The sequence below is a fragment of the Solanum dulcamara genome, chromosome 6 (assembly GCF_947179165.1).
Source record: "Solanum dulcamara chromosome 6, daSolDulc1.2, whole genome shotgun sequence".
Lineage (NCBI taxonomy): Eukaryota > Viridiplantae > Streptophyta > Magnoliopsida > Solanales > Solanaceae > Solanum > Solanum dulcamara.
In genome coordinates this window covers 2,502,242-2,519,355 of record NC_077242.1, presented here as the reverse complement: position 1 = coordinate 2,519,355, position 17,114 = coordinate 2,502,242, and the positions used below count along the sequence as shown (strand labels likewise).

Below are 17,114 nucleotides of genomic sequence, written 5' to 3'. Positions count from 1 at the left end.
TTCTAAGAATAAGTTGTTTGTTTACAAAAATACTCTCCATCTTATTTTAGTTTTTTAAAAATTTTCTTTGCAAGCTTTAGTTATTTATTCTTAAAATAAAATTTTCATCTTATTTAACTTATATATTTTTGTGCATGCATTTCCATGATTGTGCCGTGTGTTTTTAAAATTAAACTTTGATCTTATTTAATTTAAAAAATAGAACTTCCATCTTATTTAGCTCTAAATAAAATTTTCATCTAATTTAACTTAAAAATAAATCTTTCATTTTAGTTAGCTAAAAATAAAACTTCTATCTTATTTAGCTAAAAATAAAACTTCCATTTTAAGTTTATTAAAGTAAAAGAAATTTTAATGTTAAAATTATTTACATTTTAAAGTTATCTATATTTTAATTGATATATAAAATATAATTTTTAAGTGAGTAATAAACTAATTAATTAAAAATATGTAATTTAGTAGTGGAGTGAACATTTTAAGAGAAATCAAAATATAAATAAACATAACAATTAGACAAATAAATTCAACTTATAATATATTCATAAATATAAATTGTACTTATAAAATATAAATTTTTTAATAGAAAAATATATTATCATAAAAACAATGATTAATTAAGATTGTGAATGTTATTAAAAATTATATTAATTTACATGAATGTAAAAGTGGTATATAAAAAAGAGTTTAAGGAGGGTATTTTTATCATTTCGCATGCTTTATCCCAGTACTAATTGTTAATTCTGGGATAAATTATTCCAACCTTTGCAAACAAACAATGAATTTAAGAACACTCAAAAATTATCTCAGAATTAACTACTCTTATCCATCCCACCAAACAACCCCTAAATATAAACATATATGCTTATATTAAGCGTGTAACATTTAAATTTATATAATAATCAGTGTAGTTTAATGCTAGAAGTAGTAAATTATTCAAGTAAAAATTCCTTGAAAAGTCAGTAATACAACTTAATGGCTTTAGTTTTGGAAGTTTCTAGAATATTACTATTTAATTAAATTATCCATTTATGTTAACCGATTATAACAAGGTATTTTATTTTTCTTTTGGCAGATTACACCACGCATTGTTGTATTTATAATAATATATATTACTTTCATGAAATATTTCTTCAGACATATTAAGATTATGTAAACACTTACTTGAGACCTCACTTATCAAATTTCATTGTGAAAGACACAATTCTATTTCTTGATGAACTAACACCATCTAACTTGTAACCACCTATATCAATGTTTTGCAATTTTAATTTGGATATGCTTCTTCATATAACACATCAAACTAGTTTTGTTCTTTTGAGAAAATATAAATAAAATGTGTTAATTGGTACTCAACAACTATAACATATCCAATCCAGTCCCCCCAAAATGAAATTTAGAGAAAGTAGAGTGTATACAAACCTTATTTCTACCTCAGAGAAGTTGTTTCCAATATTGATAGGTACTCATATAATAAAAGAATTGGCCACTCCTAAACATTATTCAGACTGGATAGAGTTGCTTTAAGTTGATTGTTGACCGTATGTGAGTGTCACCTTGTATAGTAGATTTGATAAGCTAGAAATGTTTAGATGTTGGGGAATAGACTGACATTATAGTTAGGTCCTTGTTTAAGTATCATAACTTCTTGTCCTTCTAATACTATGTTTGATACTTATAATTTATTTTTATTTTTTAACTAACCATTTCCCATAATGGTGTCCTTTGAATACTTACAGGACATGTTTGGACAAAAAAGATATTTGAACATGTCATTCTTGCCCAGAAACAGAAGATATTTTAACTGTAAGAATGACTGAATGTCTAGAGAGAGTAGCATTGTTTAAATAGCAGAAAACAAGGGAGATTTTTTCCTAATAAATTCTTATACGAATGGCTAAAAAACGCCCCGCGCTATCCTTCCTTAAACAACCTCTATACAAATTCCCTCACTCACCCTTTTCAAATTTGACTCATTTTACAAGATAATACTAACTACTTATGATTTTTCTATAGTCTGGCTTCTCTTTTCGTTGTTCTTAGCCGTATCAGTCTCAGTTGAAGTTCAACGGCCAGAAACAAATAATGAACTGGCTGATAATTTGCTCCCTTCAACCTGAATTTTCTTTGCTTTTGCCTTGTCCAAGCGTGCTCGTCTTACAGCTTCTTGGATGTGGCGATCGTGATCTTTCAGCACTTGATCCATTTTGCCTGATGGAACTAGTAGTGGTCCAGAGTAGTGAATTTTGTTGCCTTTTGATCCATATCCCAGCTGGACATTTAAAAAAAAAGTGGGCAAAATAAGACCATGGCTAAAACCATTATGTGTCAGATGTATAGACAGAAAGAAAATATGTCGATAGGCTTCTTACAAGAACGGGATCATTGTTGCTGGTTCTACCATCCTCGTTTTGACGTGAGCTGGCAAGTGCATGATTTTTCTGCTCTTGTTTCATCGCAGAATGTGAAACCTCTTTGAAGGATCCAGGGAACCTGGCTATTAGTTTAGGAACTTCCTGTTTGTGTGAACCTGACTTATCTGACCGATCTTCAGAGAACATGCTTCTCCTTGCAGCAACTAGCCCAGACATAGCTGACAAATCCGCAACAGAAAGTTTTGGGGCGTCATCCATATTCTTTCCAGCTTTTGCCCAAGCAGCTCGGTGAGACAATGGACCGGAATGGGAACCTCGCTTATGGAGCTGCGCCTGAGGATCATTACTTGCTTCTTCCACAACTTGAGATGGTCTAGGGGGGTCAATTGGAAAACCAGAGGCAACCTCTTCCGGATGAGAGTTGAACATCTCACTTCTGCTTTTTGAATTGGATTGACCTTGTCTTTTCTGCATAGAGAGCACCACACCACATGAATATAGAACAAAACAACAAAAAATTAACAAAAATTGTATTTTCAACGTCTGAAAGGGCAAATCAAAGTAGTTACAAGACATTGATAATGCGAATACCAGAAGAAAAAAAAGAGAGCATAAACTCAGAATGGAGACATGACAGAAGTACACATTTAAACACTTATATTGTTGTCAACAGATTGATGGAATTGGTCAAGTGACCTATTTCAATAATTTGTGAAAACACGGGCTACTAATCTCTTAACAACACAAAGTTAAGCCATTGTAATGCTGAAGAGCGAGGAAAAAAGGTTTGCTGAAGATGCTAAATCTGCAGAGTACTGCTGTCTAACAGTGTCAGAGTGCAATTGTACTCACGTTTATCAATTGAGCAACTATCCTCTTTCATGCTCTCAATTTTAAAGATTAAATGAGTTGATGGCATATGCTCAACCTCTCTTCCCACATAATATTCCCTCTGTCCCATTTTATATGGCACACTTCCCATTTTAGTATGTCCCTATCCCAAAAATGGCACCATTTCAAATTTTAGAAACAGCAACTTTAAACTTGCTATTTTACTTGGAGTTGGCGCCCGCATAACTGATTGCTTGCTTACCAAGCCATCCTGGCTTTCACTCCTCCAATCAGAACCTTAATGAGATGAGTTATAACCAAACAAATGTCTATGGCTTGTTTTAGACCATAAGTGGCAAAAGCCTTTTTTTCCGCTAAACTCCTCTCCCAGTCAAACACCGCCACATAAATTGGTACGGAGGTAGTAGTAATTTCACGGTGCAACAAGTAAAGATTCCAAGGTTACTTGATTTACTCAAGCCAGTGACTCAGAAAGTGCAGCTCTACTCCATGGGCAAATCAATGTCAACAAGCTATCATAAAAAAATTACCTGCATAGAGGAAACTAATTCAGCATTGGCTTCGGGTGCAGGAACTGCACGCGATTCTCTTGTTCCTCTCCTTTCTGGATCATATCGATGACCCGTACCTCCAGCAGCCGCTTGCCTAAATATCACAGAAGAAGTGAGATTATCAGTACATAAACAAGAGCACATCAATCAGCACAATATCAATTATGTCTTAATACCCATTTGTTACTGACAATTCTGGAGCACATTAAATAAGGAAGGTGGGTAAATCATATTTATGGTTTATGCTACTTTTACCTTCGGGCTTCTTCATCCCGCACTTTTGCATCAAATTCCTTGCTCGGGGGATATTTTGGCAAGCTTGAAGGATCACAAGGAAGTGGTTTTGTTGTAAAGAACTGAAATAAGCAGGTTCTTTTTAGAAAGAAAGAAAAAAGCAGGTCTCATAATGAAAATTTGTCTAAATCTTGGTCAATTGGGCTCCATAGCATTAAAAAAACAATACACAAAAAAGATGATTGTAAGAAATTTCAAGAGAAAGCACTGAGGAAGCACCACCATCAATTGGTTGCTCAAGCACAAATGATAGTTCGAGAGATGGCAAGTCAACAGCTTCAACAAAGTGAATGTCCTAGTGATACAGAAAGATTTTATCTTTAAGAAACATCATACCTCACTCTTCAAGGCAGAGGCTGAGGACCCACGATCAGCAGGATCTATGGAGAGTAAGGTTTCTATGAGTGCTAGTGCTGGTGCAGGGAACTCTTTAAATGTTTCTGCAACACAGCGCCTATAAGGTTGTTGGGGCTTGAAAATTGTTGCATGTGGCAACCTTGATTTCCTCCAGTATTCCTCAGAAGGTGATCCACACAGTTTGAAAATCTTATGAAGCTGCTCCACCTACACCGCATATTATGCACTTCAAATTTATCAACACGTTAAGCTAGAGAACAAGATCAATAGAGATATCATACAAGTAATACAAGAGAAACTAATTACAGATGGGATAAGTAACATGCCAACAATATCAAGTTGAATAAAAGACAACTAATGTTCTCTATCAGAGCAAGCTCAATCGATCATCGACTATTCATCATATAAGACAGCACGATGCACCTAGCAGGATGACACGATAAATTATCTGTAAACAGGTGCAAATAAAGAAGTATATATGATCACAAGACACAATGCCTATTGCATCTGACTAGGATGATGCCATAGAACTGTATCGGAGGTCAAATATGAGAAGATTCTTTCCAAAGATGCATCAAAATTACGGTGTCACAACTTCCTCACATTTAAGTACCAAAGTAACCCCAATATGATTCACATTCCAAGAATTGCCAAGTGTAACTTCATCTACCAGCTATTGAAGAAAAGGAAAACAATCATTCCTTGAGCAACACCAACTTGTCGTGTACAGCAAGATCACTAACCATCGGCACTACTAATTTTTTTACCAAGCAGCAAAGCCACTATTTCCATTTCAAAGTTGAAGTAAACTATGACAACACCAAGTAAGAACAAAAGAATATGTGGCAAATCACATCTTACTAGTCTCATTGAACACTATTAAGAAAAGACGTATTTTAAAGATAACTAACATACTCTAATAGGATGCTTCAACATTCTCAGGGTTGGTCTGAGTTCTTATTGATGTAATGGTTTGAACCTTCTCTAAAATGAAGTGTTATCTATTGACGGGCTTCACAAAGAATTGTCTTATGTTCCGCCAGCATCAAGAACCAAAAAGCAGGGTCCAAGCAAATGGCAATTGACCTGAAGAAACTGACAATACAAAATCTACAATTTGGTCTCACTGGCACATCTAACCAATGAGCTCTGATGACCCTGACTACATTTGGTTCCTAATAACTTTTAAAGTAAAGCTTCACTATCCATTATGATATTCAACCATTGGACCTGGTGCATTTTATTTCAATATCATTAAATTGGGTACAAGCATAAAAACAAAAGATTAAGAAAGAACTTACCTCTGTTCTTCCTGGCATTATAGGCTTGCCAGCATAAAGTTCTGCTAGTATGCAACCAGCGCTCCATAAATCCACAGCAATACCATAGTAAGTAGCACCAAGTAGCAGTTCAGGAGGCCGATACCAGAGAGTCACTACACGGCTAGTAAGAGGTTGGCTTTGATGAGGATCAAAAAAGCTTGCTAGACCAAAGTCAGCTATCTTTAATATGCCATTATTATCAATTAAAAGGTTGGAGCCTTTTATATCACGATGTAAAACACCACGACTGTGACAATGATCGAGTCCACGTAAAAGTTGTTGCATGTAACATTTGACCTACAAAAGGCAAGTACAATTTTCCATTTAGACAAGCAAACAGAATAAACCCTTAAAAAGGATTAATGAAATGAAAAAAAGAGAGAGAACCAAGTACTTCCCTCCTCAGGAACAAGTGATACAAATAGTGAGCAAATGCAGAGGCACATTTAGTCTAAATGCAAGAATGCAATCTTGGAACAGGAAGCCATTATAAAACCTCTGTTGATGTAAATACAAATTTGAGGTCTGTCTATGAGGATTTTCAGCTATAAATGCTTACTGGGTTATTGTAATTTGCCAAAAAATAACATTGAAAAGAATAACGTAATTTGCAAAACATTGAATGGCTAGCTACCGCAAAAGCAAATTTAAATGAGTACCTGCGACTCAGTAAACTTAAGACCAGGATGTGACGCTAGCCCTGCCAGGTCATGCTCCATGTATTCAAATACAAGGTAAAGGCTGCAAGACATCCTAGAAGTAACTAAACCTTCTAGTTTTATTATGTTTGGATGATCAAGCCTCCGTAATATGTGAATCTCCCTAGCCATGAACCGAACACTCTCAGGTTCTAGATTATCAAATCTCACTTTCTTCAAAGCAACAATCTTCCCTTGATCAAGATCACGAGCACGGTAAACGTTGCTGTAGGTACCCTGGCCAATCTATGGAAAAAGGAGACCATAATACCAAGTATCAAGTTAGACTCATTCACGCTTCAAGTATATCAAAAAGTAAGCAGATCACACAATAAACCATTTTCTTCTAGCTAGTGTTACCACAAGAACACAAGTTTCTGTCAGTGCCCAAGATCATAAGAAACAAGACGTGCGAGTATTTTATTATGAAGTCATATTTTTTTCCATGAAGAACTAGATGTGTGAGTATTATCCTTCTCATGCCCCACGCAGATCACCGCGTTCGCATATATCAGAAACATACCAGAAAACAATTGATGACTGTGATATAGATGTTAAACTTATTGCTATGAACTATCTGGGTTTATAACAATTGTCACGAACCAGTTAAAATTATAAGGTAGCTTGTCAAACACAACACCTAAAATGAACATGCAATAGTTCCTGTAGAAAGACCATGATCCAAATGTATAGTGACCTAGAGAAGGAGCAAGTTCCAGACGAATCATCGGCCTCCATGACCGGTCCAATAAACAGGGACTGATGAGTTGAGAACTTTACAGGTATGAAATATATCTAAAGTAACCACCTTTGGGGTTTGCAGCGCACTGGTGGGTCTCAAGAGTTTTATGTGACTTACAAGCAAAAGGATATTAAAACTAGAAAGTAATAGTCATAGATTAATAGTCACTGATATCATGATTCGAAGTAACAGAGAATATGCAGCATCCAGAACTATCAATTTTCTTTGTAAGCTCCTGCACATGTAAAGAGCTAAAACCAGCTTCTTGCATTCCGTAATCAAAGGGAAAATCAGCAGCCAAACGCTGGAATTCTTTCTTTTTTAGATAAGGAAATTGGTGGAAATTCTGGGGCAATCAGACACCAGTCGATTTTAGGTTCAAAGGAAACAAATAATATAAAACAGCCATAAAGTTTTGACCTCTCCTCCAAACTTTACCCCCTCCATTCCAAACTAACAAAAGCATAAAATGTCTCCCTGCGAGAATATTAGATGAATGTTCCTGGTAGATAGTATTGTGACAGTAACTGTTGCAATTTTCTAGGATTATCATCTGAAACCACATACTTAAAATTTAATAGGAGAAAACATCAGTTGTTTCATGGTATCTGAATCAGACCTGCATAGCAGTGCTCTCTACATTGGGCCAAATGTAGCAAAACACTGGATTAACCAAATCAGGCCTATTCAAACATAACGAATACATGTACTAGTTCACAAAAGAAAGACATTTGAGACAAAACAATCAATCAATTAAGTCTGTCTGAATCCCAATCTAGTTCGGGTCAGCTATATTAATTGCATTTATTCTGCTTTATTTTGGGCAAATAACATTCCAATACATCCCTTGCCCATTCAATAGTACACATTGGTGCCGATGCAGTGCATGCCTAAGGGAACACGTCCCTGTCAATTCAATGTTTGATTCGTGATATTATGGCAATTTTAACAAAGGATGTCAACCAAATGCAACCCTTCACCTCTTTTTGAACTTTGGACTGACTATCAAAACTCATATTAAGAAGTGCATGTATAAATTAATGTTTTCCTTGACAGAAGTATAGCCCAGTGGTAAAACCCCTACTCTTCCAACTATGAGGTTGAGGCTCAAGTGACCAAGCAAGCAAAAGTGGGAAAACCACAATTGGCTCCTGCTAGAAGGGGTTTGGAGGAATAGATTTACCACATTGGGAAAACAGATTAATTTCTTGCTCATTTCCCCTGATTTATATCAGCACAAACTTGTGATTGGCTATAACATGCAAAAAAAAAAAAGTTTCCAGCTCCAACTCTCTGCTTTTCAAAGTCCTTCATTGGCTATGGATGGGGTAATTGATCTCGTTAGATGGTCTTTTACAATCCTCACACTTAGAGGTTGAAATAGGCCCAAAGTCCAGTGGCAGATGGAGCTTTGACATAAACCAGTACTTTCGGCGCAGAGTGTAAATTTATGTGTAAAAAGTACTAAAATTGCAATAAACCTACAACTTTAAAACCATAATGGGTTCAAAACTAAGGACCTTGAAGAGATTGAACCCATAGAGCTAATATCTTGGATCCACCTCTACCAAGGTCCATTTCTTAACCTGATATCAAGATTATATCATTCACACTCCAAATGTCAGAGACTCACATTGGCAATGGATGGGGTAATTGAGCTATATTTTGATGATAAATTGAAACATTTACTGGATTATGAACAGCAGAACTCTAGTATGAGTTAGTAAGGAGAAATATCACATGAGTCAACACCAAACTTCTACCAATAACATAGAAAGTAACGACTCACTTTTTTGTGGGGGAGAGAGAAAAAGAGACTATTATGCGACCATTATCATGAAATGTTTGAAGTTTCTACTGTAGAATGAAAAGTCAAGAGACAAAAAAAGTAGCATACTTTATCCAATTTCTCAAAAGAATCGGCTCGCCTAGGCACCCATCCTCTAATAGCTTCACCAGCAACAGCAGCAAGCCAGGGTGGCCATCCAGCAGCAACCTGTTCCCCTTCACTGCTTTTAGGTAATGTCCCAATAAATTCTTGCTTCTCCCTTTTCCTCTCATAATTCTCAGTCTGCAGTCTTACTGAACCATTTACTTGTTTATCAAACAACATTGCCTTCCCATCAATGCTATCCAAACGATCTTTGGCTCTATAAGCTTCCTCTCTTCTTGATGAACCACCAGTTCTTGGCCCTCTCAAACTTGCAGCACTTTTACTTGACAACCTCTCCCTTGGACTATCTCTACTGTCTTCAATGGCAGATGGCTTACCACAAACACAACCCATCCCAAAATACCAAACTAAAAAAGCACCAAGAATGCAACCCCACCTCCCAAAATCACACCTTTTCACCAATACCCCTCTTCATTTCAAGAAAACACAACTTCCCAATTACTGCAGGACAACCAATTATCAAGATCAAACAAACCCCACCTCCCAAAATCTCATCTTTTCACTAATAAACCTACACCCACCTCCCAAAATCACACCTTTTCACCAATGCCCCTCTTCATTCAAGAAAACACCACTTCCCAACTACTCCAGCACAACCAATTATCAAAAATCAACCAAACCCCACCTCCCAAAATCTCATCTTTTCACTAATAAACCTACACCCACCTCCCAAAATCACACCTTTTCACCAATACCCCTCTTCGTTTTCAAGAAAACACCACTTCCCAGTTACTAGAGTACTATCAATTATCAAAAATCAAACAAACCCCACCTCCCAAAATCTCATCTTTTCACCAATAAGCCTACACCCACTTAACCAAATCAAAGAAACCAACTTTAACAAGAACATTAACACTTCAGAAAACCAAGAAAACAGTTCATACACACAACTGAGTACAAATGTACAGCCACTAAAAAATCAGTCAAAACAGTTGAGCTAGAAATGAATACTGTTATGTAGTACAGAAAAGTTGGGTGGAGAAGAAAGCATAGTTGTGGATCTAGGGCACATATGGATTGAGTTCAGAGGACACAATACATACATGCACAAAAGAGAGATAAAAAGGATTAAAGAAGGGTGTTTTACATAAACAACTGTTAGGTGGGATTTTATATTATTCTGACCGCCGAAGAGCAGCTTTTTTAATAAATAATTGTCATCAGTACCCACTGTGTGTGTGTGAGAAAACAGAGGAAAAGAAGCTGGGAAGACCGATGCTGTTCCGTTTGTGACATTCTTAATAACATGTTTAGTTGAAACACACGCGCACATCAAAACAAAGAAACTGCCAGCTCAAGCTATCATCTTACTTCAAGTTATATTTTGGCTCCTTATGATGCCACCTAAATCACCTCCAATATTATTATTTTTTTAGGATACGATATCTATATTAAAATTTGATTAAATTTAAATTTGTATTAAAAAATTTTACAATGGATAAATTACTCTCTAATAAAGGTAACTTCGTACCTTAGGGATTCAAATTCAAGACTTTTTGATTAAGAATGAAGAAATATTTATTACTCCACCAAAATCTTTATTAGTACCTCCAATATTTTTTACCATTAAACTGTAGTATTCGAATCAATTGTTCAGATGTTAATTAATTTTATGAAATAGTTCGACATATTAATCATCATATTTGAATATACGGGGGGAAATTAGCTAATGTTCTTATTTTAAACTAACTTTAAATTTGAAATTTCATAATTTTTAACTAACTTAATTAATTAGCAGACCTATATACTTGAATTTAAATCATCTCCTATTTATTTAACTTTTAAAATGTGAATATCATGACATCATTAAGTTTATAATTAACACAATAGTAATAATTATACTTCAGTATCAAACAAATTAAGTCGACAAAGTTGAGGGTTAATGTAAGGTTAAATTACTATTTAAATTTTTACCTACATATATTTATTATTGAAACCAATAATAATATATTTAATGTAATACTATAATAGAATCCGGAAAAAATAGGATATTCATAAATATTTATTTTTTAATTTTGGGGGGTGAAAAAATTATTTCCAATTGACATCCAATTTAAATAAAATGTAATCTACGCCAGAAAAGTAAAACATTTACTATTGAAACCACTTGGTACACCAATAACCTAAACTTATTTTTTATGTTTATATTGAACTACTATTTATAATACTCATAGTACAAAATATATAAAACACTTTGAACTCCATTCTTCTTTTGGTATATAACATTTTCAAAAAAAAAAAATATACAGTGTGCACCCCATGCACATCAGTGTTAGATGAAGTTCAATATTTACTCAATAGTCATAGATGTTTCTTAGGCCGTTTGACCATCTAATATGAAATTATGATTTGAAATTATAATATAAAATCATGAGATAAAATTAAAATTTTATTTGTATATAATAATTTTTACAGAAAAATTTTCATAATTAATTTATAAATAACTAATACATGCATATTTCAAATCAACTTCTAAAATACTCCTAATAAACTAATCTTTCTATTGCTAAATATAATCCAAAAGTCAACTTTGTTTTGTATCTATTTAATGTCACATGTGATTAGTAGATTTTTCCAAATTTTTAAAATTAGTAGTTTTTGTTTGATCTAGTGGGACCCCACAGCCACCTGTAGGAGTACGACTCCAGTTGTGGTCGTGAAGGCGCGTGGTCATGAAGGCGCGTGAGGGTAGAGGGGGCTTTTACTTCTGTCTCTGTTTTCTGCACAAAGTAATGTGGCTTTGTTCAGGGGCCTGGGGTGGGGGACTGATTTGGTTTTCTACTTTTTAATTGTGGGGTCTTCACGCATTAATATAATAAGTTGAGACCTTTAAGTGCAATTATTATTTCTCATTTACCATGCTGAGCCACTTATTTCCCCTACCTTTTCTGAAAAAAGCCATTAATTATGAGTTTTATACTTTTATTACAGCAATAAAACCACTTGTGGGTTCCACTCTCCTTAAACCCAATTGCTTTTATATTTCCTTTTTTAAAAATAAATAAATAACATTTGATATATGATATTCATATTCACTAATTTGCTTAGTTTAAATTTATATCATGTAAAATTTATTAATAGATAGAAAAGATCATATTTATCAGAAGGTGTTAGAGTGGATTAATGTATCAATTGGGAAATAGATCGACGATCTGCTTATATAGATTTGAGCAATTCTCTACTCGTAATTTAGTTTTTTGGTTGAGTTAGACTCAAATAACATAACTTTATAAAAAGGTGCATATAATACATATTAAGGATAAAATGTAAGAAAATTACTTAAACTGACTTGGATATGGTTTGTATCGATCTGTATATGCGCCAATTTGTAGATATAAAACTATGATAAGTGAAGGTAAACATAAAGTCAAGTGGAAGGAAGTGGTCTCAAGTGACATCAAAATGATTAGCATCAATAAATGACTTCGCTAGAAATAAATCACTCTCTACATTGCAATAAGTTGTCTTAATTAACTATTAGATGACAATTATTTAATATTTTGTTCGTATGATTTTGAACAATATATGATTCAGGTATTAGATTCGAATTAACCGTATAAAGGAATAATTTCTCGACGGTCATTTACCTGAATCTTTTAAAATAGGTACAAATTTAAATGATATGGTCTAAAAACGAAATAGTTGCTTAAATCAATTCAAAATCTTTAGTTAAAATGAACGATTTGACAAAGAAATTAAAATGAAAGTATTTTTGGCTTTCTACATACTTACAAGTTGGTAAATATATTATGTACTGGCCGGTATTCACTGCAATTAGGGATCTTTAATAAAGCATTGAGAAAATAAAATCAGAGGCAGATGTAATATTATAAATCAGTAAATGTAAATATTAATTACTGAAATAATTACTCTACTCGTGACCTCCTAGTCACATGACAACAATTTTACTAATTACTCCAAGGCTCTCCTTCATATTAAGAAAAACGTTCAAGGATATAATTTGAACCATGTTTTCCACTATTGCCCTTTGTAAAATCATAAATATAATTTTGCAACTAATGTGATTTATCTCCTATAAAATATAAAATTTCAATAAATAAAAGGGCAAATATAGAAAAAAATTCAAACATCGATCTTGAACTTTTAACAATTTAATTATTTTGAACAATGAGAAATTTCTCAAAAATTCAATTAATATGAAATAATGGAAATATTATTTTGTGAAGGTGAGTTCTTAAAGTTTGAAACCAAAATAAAATATTAGTAATATTTTATCCACGTATGTGTACTATGCTTTTTTTTGTTGTTGCTTAGATGCTGTACTTATTTATTAAACAATTTAATTTGGGAATTTACGAAAGTGTTAGTGTTCTAGGCAAGTTCAAATTCTATATAGTTTAGTTAAACTAGATTCAGTGCCGGCTCTAGCTTTTAAAAAAAAAGGCATATGCCTCAAATTATTACTAATAATAAATCATGTGTTAATTTTTTTTTATAGAAAAAGTGATTATTTATGATAAAAATTATTTTTTAAAAAAATTATATTATTTTATTCTCTTTAACGTCATTCAAATAGAAGAAATCATGAAAATGTTGCTTTGCCTTCTTACATTCTCTCTAATAACACTCATATTATTTTATTCTTTTTAACACCTTTTGTGCTCTTCTTCTTCAATTTTTCGATAAGTTGGAGTAATACTTTATAAAAAATATGAATCAATAGTCGAAAAGTGTTGAACAAAGTAAATTGCAAATTCTTTATTAAATTTCTTAAATTTTCAAGCATTACAATAAACATATTAAGTTAAGTATATCAAGTTATCAACTTTTTGATATAATGATTGCTTCGGTGAAAAAAAAATTCAATGATTAATTGATAAAATCTTACCTAAAACTAATAACTGGAAAAAAAAAGAAGGTATTCAACGAAATCATTTATAAAAAAATATAAGTAATAATTTGCATATAAATAAGAAAAATAAATTTTAAATAAATATATATAAAGTTATTTAAATTTTAGGCTTTTAATTAAAATTTTGCTTTAGGCCTTCGAATATATTGAGTCGCCTTGACTAGATTAGTGACCCTATTTTAGCTTTTACAATATGGTCAAAGATTGCATCGCGAATTCAACCAGTACTAATTAATTTAAGCCAATGCAAGAAGAAATAAAACATATTCCAATAATATACTGTCATCATTTAAAAAGAAGAAAATATTGACAACTTATGTTTACATCAAAATAATAATAATTACATTATAAAGGTTACAAAAATAAAATGAGATCTCTTAACTAACCATAATTAATGAATAATAAAATGTTGCCATGCATTTATTTACGTAATAAAAAACATCAGATGTGTGTAATAAGATTTTGTTATCGATGCGAGGGTAAAATATTGTCACATCGACTTCCTCCACTCTGTATTAGTTGTTCATTTTCACTTTTACAAATTCTTTAAGAAATCAAAAATAAAAAAGATAATTTTACTAATTTATCATTTCATAAATTTTCTTTTGAACTTTACAAAACTTTTCGGAAAAATCAAATGATTCTATCTTGATTTTGTAAATTGACGAGTAAGTTTGGACAAGTATTTTTTATATAATGTGGACAACTAATATATGAAGCAGAGGGAATATTATTTTGTGTGGTCGTTATTCAATTGTAGAGGAAGGACTTTTATTTAGATTTTGTATTTGTATTAAGAAAATTCACTAAACTATACATACATATTAATTTCAAACATAATAATTATCTATAACGACTATAATTTCAACGACAAATTCAAACTTCATAAATTTTAAATTTTAGCTCCAGACTAGCCACCAATTGATTTAGTATGTGAATAAACTTGTGTGTCTGTTATCACCATACTATATAGATGCCTAATTATACTTTTAGAATTCAATATTTAAGTATTTTTTTTAGGAAACAAACCAAAGAAGCACATGATCATATAAGACATTTAATAATGAACAGTAATACAAGTAATAATGCATGCATGAAATTAATGGCTATGCCTTGTTTTTTCGAGACAATGTAACGGGTGAGTAGGACCACGCCACATCAAAGGGTTTTAGTTCTATCTGTGTTTTTTTGGTCCTACTACTAGTATAGGAGTGGACATAAAATTGAGAAAACAATCCAATCACAAAAGTTATTTAAAAATTCTATTTTTTATTTGATAATTGATTTTATAATGCGCAAAAAAAACAAAGTTTTTAAAAAGTTTTCAAGGGTGAAAGGATATAAATATTCATTTTTTAGGATTACTATATGAAGAATAACCGAAGTTTTTAAAGTTTTCAGAGTTGGACCACCTATGAGTCAAACTTCAGATTTTTGATTTCCAACTTGGATATGGGGTTTCAAATTTGAGTCGTATAACAAAACTTAACTTCAAACGAAATTCTAGGATAAGTCAATAAAAACAAATTTAAATGGAGAGTATTAGTAGCTCAGTTGATTGTCTATCTGAAATTTCACCTTATTGGTGAGGTTCAATTTTTCACCTCGTAATCCCCTCCCTATTTTCCTACCCGCAAATTTTTCTAAAAATAAAAGAAGAAAAAAAAATTAACTTTCCTAATTAATTCATGATTTGTTGTACTCTCTCTATTCTGTATTAACTGAATTTCTAGATTTTTTTTCATTGTTCAAAATAGTTGAATTATTCAAAGTTCAAGAGAAATGTTTTAAAACTTTTTTCATGTTTACCCTTTTCATTAATGAAGTTTTGTAATTTTCTAGAAGTTAAACTATACTACTTACAAAGCTATACTCCAATAAACGACTTCTTATATTTATGATTTCATGTTTAATCTTTTTTATGAGGTTGATTAAACAAAAAAGTAATAGAGAAAAATATGGTTCAAATTTTGTCTTTTAATGCTTTTCTTAATATGTGTGCATTAATTTAAAAATTCAAATAATATGGAACGGAGGGAGTATCACACAAAAGCCATTAGACTTAAATTGATAATACGTCAAGAATTAAGTATTTGATGAGTTGGAGACAAAGATGTTGAACTTCAGACATTTACCTACGAAATTAGGCTTCGATTAGTTATCAACTTGGACTGAAAGTGATGGAGATTATCAAACCTAACTTTAAACTCAAATGCCAATCTCATATATATAGATTTGTAGTTAGACTTGAAAATTCAAATCTTGGACTCAAAATTTTCAACTTTAATATTTTAAATTTGAATTTTTAATTTTGAGATAACTTTAATTTTTTTATAAATTTTGGCTATTTGTGCACTTTTTGTCCCTAGCTTAGTTGGTTCCAGACTCCAGCCCAAAACTAAATGGCCCAAAGCCCATGAAGACTAATCTCTGAAGCCCAAATCCCTTTCTTCCTAAAATCTGGTAATCCTAGAATTCTCAAATACACCGTTTCACCGCTCCGTCTTCCTCCGTCTGCCGCCGTCAAACGCTGCCTTTCAAACGCCATCCATGGGAAGCATCAGCGCTTTGCATTATCTGAAACCAACAAGAAGTGCCAAAGGTACTTCCTTGTTCAATTTCAGTAAAAATCGCATTTTCCAATTACCAGTGGCTTTTCGAAGCTACGCCGTGAAATCGAGTGTTCTAGAACCTCCTAATGTTACTCGTTTGGCTGAAACTGCTCGAATTTCACTCAATCCCCAAGAAATTGAAGATTTCGCTCCCAAAATTCGACAAGTTATAGATTGGTTTGGACAACTTCAAGCTGTTGATCTACAGAGTATCGAGCCAGCGATTAGAGCAGATACTGAAGGAGATAATTTGCGGGGAGACGTACCTGAGAAGTTTGAGAACAGAGAAGAATTGATTTCTGCTGTGCCAAACTTTGAAAACCCTTACATCAAAGTTCCCAAGGTCCTTAATAAGGAGTAATGTTGTTGTTTAGTTGAAAAAATTCCCAATATGTATTTTGATGCAATGTATAATTGTTTTCATTAGCTTGTACTCAACTGGATTAATTTGAGCGAATTGGAATAACCAATTGAATTGTGCTGTTGA

General features: G+C 32.7%; 2 protein-coding genes across 2 annotated transcripts; one reads left to right on the top strand and one right to left on the bottom strand.

The window, feature by feature from the left end:
* Positions 1 to 1,772: 1,772 nt before the first annotated feature.
* Positions 1,773 to 10,353, bottom strand: LOC129891398 (probable serine/threonine-protein kinase At1g54610). Its single transcript, XM_055966747.1, has 8 exons — positions 9,086 to 10,353; positions 6,408 to 6,692; positions 5,728 to 6,045; positions 4,406 to 4,633; positions 4,031 to 4,131; positions 3,755 to 3,869; positions 2,370 to 2,840; positions 1,773 to 2,269 (listed from the first exon to the last, which is right to left on the bottom strand). Exons 1-8 carry the CDS (start codon positions 9,473 to 9,475, stop codon positions 2,063 to 2,065), a joined length of 2,115 nt encoding a protein of 704 aa, XP_055822722.1. The 5' UTR covers positions 9,476 to 10,353; the 3' UTR covers positions 1,773 to 2,062.
* Positions 10,354 to 16,415: 6,062 nt separating this feature from the next.
* On the top strand, positions 16,416 to 17,114 carry LOC129893301 (glutamyl-tRNA(Gln) amidotransferase subunit C, chloroplastic/mitochondrial). The gene has a single exon (XM_055968811.1). The coding sequence runs from the start codon at positions 16,566 to 16,568 to the stop codon at positions 16,986 to 16,988; it is 423 nt and encodes a 140-aa protein (XP_055824786.1). The 5' UTR covers positions 16,416 to 16,565; the 3' UTR covers positions 16,989 to 17,114.